The sequence below is a fragment of the Poecilia reticulata genome, linkage group LG13 (assembly GCF_000633615.1).
Source record: "Poecilia reticulata strain Guanapo linkage group LG13, Guppy_female_1.0+MT, whole genome shotgun sequence".
Taxonomy (NCBI): Eukaryota; Metazoa; Chordata; class Actinopteri; order Cyprinodontiformes; family Poeciliidae; genus Poecilia; species Poecilia reticulata.
In genome coordinates, this window is record NC_024343.1 from 28314632 (window position 1) to 28327141 (window position 12510).

Sequence of the window (12510 nt, forward strand, 5' to 3'; positions counted from 1 at the left end):
GCAAACGCTGAAGCGCTACACAAGTGGGGTATTTTGCTGGAAGTCACAGAAACATAGAGGGGAAAAGTCTTGTTTTTATTTTCCTCAGCATACCTGGTCTAAAGGTGTTCATGTTTCTGTTTTCTCCTGCATAGCCATGCTTGTGTCATTCGTGGGCAGGTGGTCACCTCAGACGGAACCCCGCTGGTTGGCGTTAACGTCAGCTTCATCAACAATCCGGCGTTTGGCTACACAATTACCAGGCAAGATGGAAGGTAAAAGTTGGCCATTTTTATCTAAACACGGACTCAGACATCCACACAAGAAACAACAGATGCAATGTATTGATATTGCAATGCAGTGATATTCATGTTGTGAAAAATGTGATTTAGCTGAACTGCAGCGACTAAAAGCACAATCGCCGCCACAAGCTCTGCCGCTATTGATCTGCTTTGTACTTTTGCCTGGTCCAATTTTGGAATTCTCGGCTCAATTCCCAGAGAAATCAAACAAAGCCCGTCTGGTGCGCTCACAAGTTCTGATACGGTTGGAGCAGAGAGGTGGCAGCGTAACTCGTGCCAGCTCAGAACGCAGTGCAGATGGATATTATTTGACGATGGAGGGATCAAACAATGAAGTAATACTTGTTTAGTTGCTTAAGACTTTATTTCTTAATGTTTGATTTTAATGGTTATTGAGTACTTTTAAAGGGTTGTTTTCTTGTGAAGACGGTCACTGTTTTAATTTTTATTTATTTTATGTTTCTTTGATAACCGAAGTGAAGATACAAACCTGCAGTGCCGATCAGAAGATCAAGAATGGGGTGCACAAGTCAGACTTTTTCTTTTCATTAACAAAATTCTACATACTGTCTTAAATGTAAACACAGGCCCCATATAGCAAACTATACCTCTACCAAGCACTTTTTGTAACCTTCATCAAGCTTCTGGCATAATTCTAGCTGTTTTTCTGAATGGAATTGTTGGGGTTTGTTTATATGCATTAGTTTATTACTGTAGACAGTGCACATATTTCCTATAGGGTTTAAATTGGACTATATCATAAACTTAATCATGGTCTGCTGTGTGGAGTCATCGCTTTGTTTGAACTGCTAATTGTGACCACGTTTGTACGGCTAGACAATAAATCAATAACGATATCTATCGCAATAGGCACATGATCAATATCAACAGAATATATGTTTGAGAAAATGTTGATAATTTCACTGAATTCCAATCCAGAACCGAGTTCTGCACGTAACTTAGCTGAAATTAAAGTTAATTTAAGTTTTAGAACTGTTGTTTTATAATAATTCCTCCTTGGGAAAATTATGTTTCAAATAAATCATTAAAAACTCAACATCTAGCTTGATATTGATTAATTCCAGCGACTCTGAAAGCATTTTTGTTAAAATGTAAATTGTTGTTTAGAAAGACCAAAACCTTTAGACCGGCATGAATTTGTTCCATGGAAAAAAGGGAAAACATTGACATACAAAAAACTTATAATTTTATTTTAAACTTTGCTCTTTTCAGGCACACAGTTTAGGATCAGATTGCACAAGCTCCCTCAATCCCCCTTTATATCTCTGTTTTAGGAGGGCCTTGTAGCAAACGAAGCCGCTGTATCACAGCACAGCATGAATCTCTGTTCGCTCTCCAACTCCCACTTCTTCCTGATACTTTTATCAGCCTCATACTCTAAAGGTTTAGATCTGCCAGACGTTTGATCTTAATCATTCTTTTTTTCCATCACTCTATTACTCCCTTTTATACAGAAATGTCTCATCTTAACCTCATCATCTTCCACTCCTTTACTTATTTTGTCTGACTTGCAGTTGCTCACATTTCCCCCTGTCTAATCCTCCTCTACCCTGAAGCTTTTTTTTCTTCTGGCCACCTTCCTTGAGTACAGGTCCATGTCCTTTCCACTGCCATGCCTCTTCTCGTCTTTATCTTTCTCCCACATTTATGCGTGTCCCATTTTTCTCCATGCATCACTCTGCTTTTCCTGTGAAAAGCTTTATACTCCTTTCCCCCTACCAGCATATGTGTAAACACTACTCCATCTCCCTGGTTCCCCCCCTGTAAACATGTCCAGTCTCCTGCAACTACCCCTGCAATCACTGTAAACAGGCTCAGTGCAGCGTGAAATCAGAAACGCACCTGTTCACCCACTTAGAAATGAGAAAGCTGTCTCAACTCATTTCTGTGATGTGTTCTTTATTTTCAAAGGGTTTAGATTTTGAAATTACCCATTACCTATGCTATCTTGAAACGTTGTTTTGGTCCAAACAAGAGATTTGTGCTGTTTCTTTTTTTTTTTTTTTTTAAACTACGTGGGCTTTATCGGACTGTATATATGAGCAGAGCATCCGGGCAGTCCCGATTTTATAATGTATAAAATGCTAACAAGGATTATGTGATGAGTCACAACACAATCAAGATGAAACAAATCTGTATGTTGTTATTTATGCGGTTTAAGATGGAAATTAAGGACGTATCGATGTGAAAATTTAGTCCGATGCGAGGATTTGATATTAATTTTCCTATTATTACCAATAACTGATGTTTACCGATATCACTAACTTTTTGATGGCTTAGAAAAACCTGAACATATCACTGCCTTTGCCACTGCTTCTCTGCTTCATTTAATCTCCCCATAATCCTATGCTGCATCATTATCACTGTCACACGACAACAAATACCACATGACTACATGACATAAATATTGCTTGTTAATATCAGCCACGTATTACTGATCAGACATAAGCTTATATGTTAAAAAAAAAATAGTGCTGATATCTTGTCGTCTAAGGGGGGCACATCCACCACTTTGAAAAACCGTGTTTTAAATCAAAATCACATTCATGTGTTGGAATGTCCTAGTCAAAGTCCAATTGAAAATCTTTCAGATGCTCTCTGAGCTAATTGGCAAAGCAGAGGCTGGTAAAGAAAAATCTAAAAAGATGTATGTTGAATACAAATCTTTAAATGATTTTTAATCATTTTGAAAACTGTATAATATTTTCCTTCTGTTGATTCCACAACCATATACTACTTATATCGGTTTATTATTTGAAATTCCAATAAACTGTGTTAAAGTTTGCTGTTGTAACATGATGAAAGGTGAGAACAAGAGAATCATTTAATAAGGATTTGAAAGCCAAAGCCAGCAGGTTTCTAGGCAACTTTCTCCATTTTCTAACATGGTGTTAAACTTGATTGATAACATCTACTAAATCCAGTAATTGATTGGCTCCCGTGCCCACGGGTGTTTGTCCACAAGTGTTGAGTGTGTGCTTAGCCTGCCTAGTGTCATGCAAACTGACAGGCTGCCACTGCCAGACCGCTCATGGGTCACGGCAATATGTTGGCACCAGTACAACAGCTCTGCAGCCTCCGGACCGCTTTGCCGCTCACACCCAGCCAAGGTTGAACCGCAAAGTGTAGAACAAGCTACTTTTTTTTTTTTTCCTTTATCCCCGCAAACATTCAAATGCTTACCCTCAGGGGAAGCTTGACATAGCATATTCTTTTTATAGAACCTTAAACCAACAGGGAGGCTGCCTATTTCAGAGGCTTCTATTTGGACCTACTTCTTTACCTGTAATTTAGCAAAGGTGCCTCCTGTGTGAGGATGCGGGAGGATATGGCCCCGTCCCAGGGGCCCCGTAGGTGACCAGGTGCTAATTGGTTCTTAGCGAGAAGTGACAGGAGCTGCGGAAGTCCAGCGCAGGTGCTGCCATGTTGTTGTCACGATGCAGCCTGTTTACTGAAGCTAAGGTCAGAGCGGAGGCACAGGGCCTTTTAATGCAACAGCAGATGGGATTGCATTGCAGGGCTTTTAGACTGATGTTAGCGTGGACAGGCTTCGTCTGAAGGATCAATAAAGCAGTGGCGGCTGCCTTCATCCGGCACTGCAAAGCTCTCTCTCTGTGCACATAGAAATGAGAACAGAGCTCAGCGTTCACACACGCACAGATGAAACTGTTAAATCTGCTGTTTTTCCTCCCTAAAATAATATATTCATACAGTTATAGTGGAAAAATGTGATCTTAGGATTGTGATCAATATAAGTCCTATTGAATATTCAGCATGTGTGTGCCTGAGAGACTGCTTAATAATGCCTAATGCTGAAAATAATCCTTTCTTAATAGCCTTCATTTATAAACCCATTCTTTACGACTGTCTGCCTCATTGTAACCACGGCGATATGAAAGACAAAATGTGAATCAGTTCATCCTCTCTGTTTTTCCAGCTTCGACTTGGTGACCAACGGGGGCATAGCCATAGCCCTGCACTTTGAGCGCGCCCCATTCATCACTCAGGAGCACACTCTGTGGTTGCCATGGGGACGGTTCTTTGTCATGGACACCATTGTCATGCGGCACGAGGAAAATGACATCCCGAGCTGCGACCTCAGCAGCTTCTCCCGGCCCGTCCCCGTGGTGTCCCCGGCGCCGCTCACAGCCTTCGCCGGCTCCTGCTCGGAAAGGGGGACAGTGGTGCCCGAAATCCAGGTGATGCTCCGTCTCCCGCCCTGCTCACTTCCCTGCAGGAGGAAACCTAAGTGGGTCTCTCCTTCAAATAACTCTTGCCTAACAGCTGGAAGAGGGTCGTAACATTATTCATAAACTAAAGTGGAAAAGGAACCATGGCTCGTGGCTGTACTGTCATTTTTATATCCCTTGTAAAAATGGCCGAATTATCCAGTCATTCGCGGAATGGCGAAGTCTGGAAAGGGAGGGAATTTGGCTCAAGCACAGAGAAGAAAGATGTTAAAGTTTGGATTAGCATGAAAAAAGAAAATATTTTTTTTATTTCCTTCCTTCCCATTTTTTTCCTTCCTTTGTTTTGTCCTACCTTCTTTCCTGCCTTCTTTCCTCCTGTTCTTACCATTTTGTTTAGTTTTTCATCCTACATTTGTTTCATCCTTTGATTCTTTGTTCCATTTTTATTTTTCTCATCCTCCCCAACTTCCTACCATCACTCTTTTAATTCAACCATCTGTTTTGTTTATTCTTCCTTCTTTTTTTCTTCATTTCTTCCTTTAATTCGTTTATCCATCCATCCTTTGTAATATAACCTTGACTGAGTTCTTCTGCTGTTAAAATAACACATCAAAATGAATATAAAATTGGTGATTGTCAACATTAACATGCTATTATTAACATACGGTTTAGAGATGCATTTATTACAGACAAATGTATTTCTAAACCGTATTCTCTGGACTATACGTCCCATTTTTTTTTATAGTTTGGATGCAGCCAGGTTGAACTTATATGTTCTTTTTTCCCTCTTCATGACACTTTTTTTGACTGAAGTGATTTGTAAATATGGTAGTTTCCACAGCATGACTTTCTGTTTCTACTTGAACTATCCAGTAAAATTTTACTGGTAGAAACAGGTTGAAAACAGGCAACATTGTGCTACTGTCAAATCCATATATCCATAGAAATTATGTCTTCACTCCAGCATGTTTTCTGGCATTTCATTAAAATAACTTTAAACCATAGAAGTAACCCTTGAGTCAATTAGCTTACAGCTCCAACCAGCCCATGCCTTGTCGTGGTGCAGATGCCACTTGCAGGCTAGTGCACTCGGATAAAGATCACAGGCGGAGGACACACACATTCTTTTAAGTGCCATGACAGAGAATGGGTAGATTAAGTTGCCTTTTAAAGCAGCACCGTGCAAAGTCAGTCCTCAAGGACTGGTATCCTGTATGCTTTGATGCTGCCCCCTTTTACTCACACCTGAATCAAATGACTAGTTTTGACCTGAAAAATGTGCGAGCTCCTGATTAAAACGTCCACATTTTATGATCATTTACATAGGGACAAGTCAGCAAATTTGAGGTTATTGCTTTAACACATGCGCGCACCACTTTGCTACAGTATTTGCTTTTAGATTTCCCACCCACACATTTGTTTGTCGCTCGCCCACATCTGCATGTTTTGTTTGTGCGATCGCACACTTCTGCATGTGTGTGCGCCTCATTTTGTTTGATCCTGTTTGTCTGCAGGCATATCTCTGCCCTTTACTTCGCATGATTGATGGCATATCTGTAAATTTAGTATGTAATTTAGTCTATTCATAGGAGCCCAGTGTTTAGAATTGTTTATATTCTGATAGTGCCACACAAGGACACTTACACTTACATTTACACTTGCAAAAGGGAATTTTGATCAGTCAACCACAAATAGCTGCAATCTGTGAGCATTTAAAAATAAATACATCAGAAGTGACATGTCCTCTGACCAATGTCGCTTTGAGCAGCTGTTTTGATTGCTGCTCTACATGTCGTTTCGGGCTGTGGAGACGGGCGACAAGAGGCGATTTAATTTTAGTCCTGAGGACCAGGCCAACCAAACCATTGCTGTCAGTCCTTGAACTTAAGCCTGTACTCTGTGCCGTGTATGAAAGTGCTCATTTACAGCTTCTATCGTCCAGCGGTTGATAAAGGTCTCATCTTGGAGTAAATTCCCTAAGGCAGCACTGTTATCTCTCACCAAGCTAAATTTATAACTAAATATGTTATTGTACTGAATAGACTCAGAGCCCAAGGGCTTCCTTGTTATGCTGTTGTCACATGCATTGCTGGGGGGACTGCTGTTCTAATGAAGCGCTTGCAGTTATTAAATCCGCTCTTGGAAATGCTCATTGGAGTATTTTTAAAGAAATCCTTCATCAGATACCATTTTATCCATGAGCATAATTGTCCACCGGTTAGTGTTTCATAACTGCCCTCGAGTGCCTACATATGGTTCAAGGCATGTAATTAAAAACACGAGACAAAAGGCTTTCCTCTGACCAACTGAGTAACATTAATTATCTGTTTTGTCTGCCCGTCATTGTTTCGGTTTGGTACAAAACCAGAAAGAAACGAATGCAAATGGAAAATGTTAAGCACACCTTTGAGGATGAACTACAAATAAATGAATCACACTTGTTAATAAGGTGTAGAAATCAGGGTTTTCCTGGTGGATACCAAATTCTGCATCCCATTTTGAGTAATTACACTTCTTTCTCTTTAAATGTGAAACACTAAAACAAAGTGCAGCAGGTGTTTTGATAGTGGTACCAGTTGAAATCCAGCTATGAATGAGGGAATTACATTATATACTATATATGTTTAAGGATTTGTCCATCTGATCACCAATCACAGCTGATCACTGGAATATTATGATCTTTGGTCAATTCATTGGTGGATCTCTAGTGAATGGGCTGTACGAACACAGATTATCTGCTGCACAGCAGGATTTGAACAATGATAATTCCCGTTTTGATCAAATGTACCATCAGTGGTGGGGACACTACCACTAGTTCGCTAATAGTAGAGCTAAGTCTATGTTTTGAGCTTTTGCTAAGTTTGAACAGTTTTAGTGGATTTAGCTTCACCTAAATGTTCTTTTCTGAATAAATTCTAAATCATTTATTTACTTGGCTGTTTTGCACACTTTCAGTTGAGTAAAGTTCAACATCTGTATTGACGTTTTGGTTATTGACTGCTGAGAATTCTTCAAGTAGTTTGATGTTTATCTTTATAAAGTGGGAATTAAATCAGTTAAATTTGATCTGCTAATGGAGATGAAAAAAAGAAGGGACATTGGTTCTCGAGGACTTCCTTTTTGCTTCACAGTTATAAATTACAGCTTAATGTACTCTTATTTTGTCACTTTACAAACAGAAATGAAAAATATGACTGGGCATGGGCTGGTTTCCGTTCTCAGGATTTGAAAGTTTATGGTTTTGAAAGTAGTAACACTTTCTGCCATACCATTTCTAAAGCGAAGTAATTTTAAAAAGAGAAAATGTACCAGTTGAACAAAAGTTTAACACAACGCTTCCCCTCCCCAGCTAGTTTCTGCCAGTTCACAGACTGAAAACAGGACTCGTTTTTGGGCTGCACATACGTTTCTGATTGCAAGAAGTATTAACATCTGTCGATTTATATAATTGTTCTTACTCAAGGAACGGTATATGCAGTATAATGATCACACTAATCACAAATATAGCATTCAATTTGTTATCTGAGCAGCAGGTGTTGCAGTAAGATAGAAACACTGCGAGACGGTAGAGATTTTTTTAAGGTGGACAAACTGGGAAAAACTAATCTTTGTCAATGCCTAACCTTGGCGTTTGGTAAAAATACAATACAAATACTCCTGCTATGTAGCACAAACATGTACTTAATCTTAATTTGTCACCCACCTATAGAAGGTTTTTTTCGTTTCCTTTCCTTTAATAACTCTTGTGTGTTTTTTGCCCACAGTCTCTACAGGAGGAAGTGCATATACCAGGGACAGAGATGAAGCTCAGCTATCTAAGCAGCAGAACTCCAGGTTATAAGTCAATTCTGAGGGTGACCCTCACCCACTCCACCATTCCTTTCAACTTGATGAAGGTTCACCTCATGGTGGCTGTGGAAGGCAGGCTGTTCAGAAAGTGGTTTCCTGCAGCTCCCAACCTCTCCTATGACTTTGTGTGGGACAAGACGGACGTCTACAGCCAGAAGGTGTACGGCCTCTCTGAAGCCTTTGGTGAGTGATGAAATATATTTTTCATATGGTGTGGGTTTTTTTTTTTTAATCCAAAGCACATGTTACTCAGCCCTAGTTTCTCATCTTTGCTCTTTTTTTTGTAGTTTCAGTGGGTTTTGAGTATGAATCATGCCCAGACCTTATTCTGTGGGAGAAGAGGACTGCTGTACTACAAGGCTACGAAACAACCGCCTCCAAACTTGGAGGGTGGACAGTAGACAAGCATCATGCTTTAAATATCCAGAGCGGTGAGTCAACTCATTATTCCTTTGAAAGCTCCGGTTCTCAATGACTTGTTACTTATTTCATCGGTTAAAAAGATCATTTTACCAATTTCACTCAAACAGCATGTGGTGCTGAGGTTGAGGAATATATTCCAATATTCATCTCATTGCTAAGAACGTATTATTTTTGGTTATTATTTTAAGCAACTCACTGCCTGTGAAAGTACAGAAAAAGTACAGTAAAACACCCTGAAGTTGTGTAAATGAAGTATTTTCAGTCTTTGATATTTTTTTGTTAAATGGTGACTGGAAAATCTGAAGGCCACCCATAATTTTGACAAATTACAGTTCACACGTTATTTTGGTGGAAGTGTGCAGACATTTTCAACTTTACGCACTGAGTACAAGGAAACTAGATCAATTGAAGCAACAAAAAAAAGCCTCTTTTGAGTAGAATTTCTTAAATAAAGTTAATGCATCTCATTGAAGTATAAGTCAGAAAATTTGCTCTCATAAAGAAACCCATTTTACTTTTGCTTTTGGATTTGATTTTAAATTAAAGAAAAAAATGAAACTTTTACAGAAAAGAAGATGGATACATATCCTTCTGTGGAAAGTTGAAATATATGGAAAAAGAAAAAAAGTACATAGTTTCTGCAACATTATCATTGGGGTTTTCAGTGTAATTGTGTCCTGGAATATCAATTTAGTACATAAAAAACTGGTCAAGTCGACACTTGTTATGAAATTTATATTTAAAACATTATTTGATTCTCTATCATTTTAACCCAGAGTTATTAACATTAACACAACTTTACACCATGCATTTTCATCTGTTTTTCTCTGTGCTGTATGTATTGTAGGCTTACAAACGCACCCCAGAACCCTGTGTCCGACCCAATCTGACCATCAGGCTAATAATTTTGGCCCAACCTGGCCTCAGTTTCAGCCAGGTTGGGCCCTGGCCATAAACCCACTTCACATTTTGCTCATACAAAACATGCCAAATCAGCCACATGTGCTTGATCTAACGGTTTTGATGCAGTAAACTAACCAGCATTTCTGATATGTGACATTTTTTTCCCCATGCAGCTATGTCATTCAGCTTTAGTTAGATCTGACTTTCTATATCTGCCATAAATCTTCAGGAGGAAGTGGGTCAATTTCCTTATTGCCGACAAATTACTCCTCAAAGGCAGCGCTAGGAATACGTTTCGGCAGCACCTGTCACTAGCAAGGCTTCACAGTCTGTTTTGCGTCTGGAGAGTCTCATCTAAGGAGATGAGGCATACTTGAAAATTGCTCAGAAAGGTGGCACTTTGATCTATAAGGCACCAAGCCTGGACATGGTGTCCAGAGGATGGATAGAAGTGCCTCCCGGCTTTTTAAACCAGCACTGCCAGTTTCTCCACCCTCACATCCCCTTCCCCCTCCCCTGTTTGGCACCTCCGCGTCTCATCCATGCCCAGCATTTTTAGAATCATCCCTAATTTAATTGCTGTCAGACTGCTGCTCAGAGCAGCAGCAGTCCCAAAGATTAAATCACGTCCCAGGAAAGAGATGCTTGGCTGATCGTTTCTGATAGCCCACATGTTGTTCTGCTCTGAGAAGTCAGGTCACTGAGTACCATCAGAAGCAGAAAAACCACCGCAGACATCCAGATGCTGAATTTCAAATATGATTACATTGACTGACCAGCAGGAACATCTTTACATTTACATATTTGGGGATTTTCCAATAATGAATTGGCACCAGCGAGGTGAAAAATATCAAAGCTGTCTGTGAGTGTGCGTGTGTTTCTGAATCCTTGACTTTGAAGCCCCTGAATTTGGAGGTAGAGAAATGGGAACAATGCAGGTGTGTTGTTATTTTCGTCTGTGTGATTAAGATCGTGTTTGAGGTGTATTTTTCTTGCTCCAAGAGATTTCACTCGAGCCACAGCTCTTGGTCCCCATTTTGGCGTGAAATTGTGCCTGTGTTTTCATCCACTGAGATGACCTCTTATTGTAAACACAGACCCGCCTTGCAATTTCCACGCCTTTCGCCACAGATACAAACCTATTTAAAGTCACATCATCTTCTAATCTGTCTTCAATTACATTCTTCTTTTTACATTTGTGATCCGATCAAACTTTGCCGCAGTGTAAGATTGAGTCTAGAGGTAATAATTTCTCTTGTATGAGGAGGATAAATTGAGGTCCTTTGTATTGTGCATTTATATGACTTGCAGCTACCTGGCTGCTGTCTGTGACTGGGAAAAAAGTACAATTCCTTGAAGTTCACAAAGATCTGAATGACAAATGAAAAAATCTAAGTAATAAATATGCGACTACGTGCAGAAGGTAACCTATATATTTCTATGCAAAACTGTATTGGTTTGAACATACTAATAATTCCTGAAAGATATGTTGTTCATTTTCAATTTCAATCCATTAACTTTTTTTCTTTAATTTAAAAAAAAAAAGATTTCTATTTTTTATAAAAAGAAAATATAGAAATCTGTTGGAGCTTAACAGACTTGCAATTTTAGTTGCAGTAAAAATGGTGACTTAATACAAATTAATGTCAATCTTTTTTTGACTTACTGGAAAAATAAATTAACTTCATGCGTCGCTTTGCAACTCAACTCTGTCTTGTTTTAATCTTTAACATGAATCGCAATAAAATACAAATGCAAGTTTGTGGTTGTTGGCAAAATAAAAAAAATATATATAGATACTTTTGCAAGACACTGTAAGTATTATGAATAAGCTGAATGTGTCCATTGACCACAGGGCTTTAAATTTGTTCCTCTTGTCAATCAATCAAATTTTATCTGTATAGCACTTTCAACAGTGACTACTGAACTGAAGTGCTTTCCATTAGTAATAAAAAAAAGGGAATAGAATAAAAACAAACAAGATGGCATTAGTAGAAACAAACAAGTGTCTTAGTGCTGCAATGTGCTGAAAGCAGCTCCAAACAAATGCATTTTTACCTTAGCTGTAAACCAAAATTGGTCACTGCTGGTTTGCAATTCAAAAGGTAATAAATTCCATAGTTTTGGACTTTGACCTTAGGGACTTCTAAAAGATTTTGGTCAGCGAATCAAAGAGCCCTGACTGGGCGAAGTGCTTAAGATGAAAAAGAAGGCGCAACACCATGAGAAGCATTAAAAACAAACATTATCTTCCATTGTCTTGTTCGCAAAATATATGTTTAAACTCTGCTAAGCAGAGAGTCCCTTTCAGGTGTCACCTGTGTGTTTTCTGTGTCCTCATCAGGCATTCTTCACATGGGCAACGGAGAGAACGTGTTCATCTCTCAGCAGCCGCCCGTAATCGGCAGCGTGATGGGAAACGGGCGCAGGCGCAGCATCTCCTGCCCCAGCTGTAACGGCCTTGCTGACGGAAACAAACTCCTGGCCCCCGTGGCTCTGGCTTGCGGCTCAGATGGAAGTCTGTACGTGGGCGACTTCAACTATGTGAGGAGGATTTTCACCACAGGGAACGTCACCAGCGTCCTGGAGCTGAGGTAACAGAGGAGCAGCCTGCTAACATTCGCTCAGGACTACGAGCAGCTTAAGTGGGCTTATACGCAGGCTATAAACTACCTAGTGCAATTGAGATAGACAGAAATGCCCTAAAGGCAGAGGATTGATGGTCTGCCACTTTTATTCACCTGCATCAGCTGAAGTTTGGTCCTTCGAAGGACCTAAAAAGGATGTAATAGGACTTCAACAGATGATGTCCTGGAAACAATACAGCAGTTTCTTCTGCCACT

The 12510-nt window shown here is 39.7% G+C and overlaps 1 protein-coding gene across 14 annotated transcripts in view; it reads left to right on the plus strand.

The window, feature by feature from the left end:
* Nucleotides 1-12510, plus strand: part of tenm4 (teneurin transmembrane protein 4) — a 211175-nt gene that overhangs the window by 154084 nt on the left and 44581 nt on the right. For all 14 annotated transcript variants that reach the window (XM_008426387.2, XM_008426390.2, XM_008426389.2 and 11 more), the window contains 5 exons: nt 135-254; nt 4240-4501; nt 8257-8524; nt 8629-8772; nt 12012-12261. In XM_008426387.2, the coding sequence (XP_008424609.1) occupies nt 135-254; nt 4240-4501; nt 8257-8524; nt 8629-8772; nt 12012-12261 (1044 nt within the window). The remainder of the gene's footprint in view (nt 1-134; nt 255-4239; nt 4502-8256; nt 8525-8628; nt 8773-12011; nt 12262-12510) is intronic.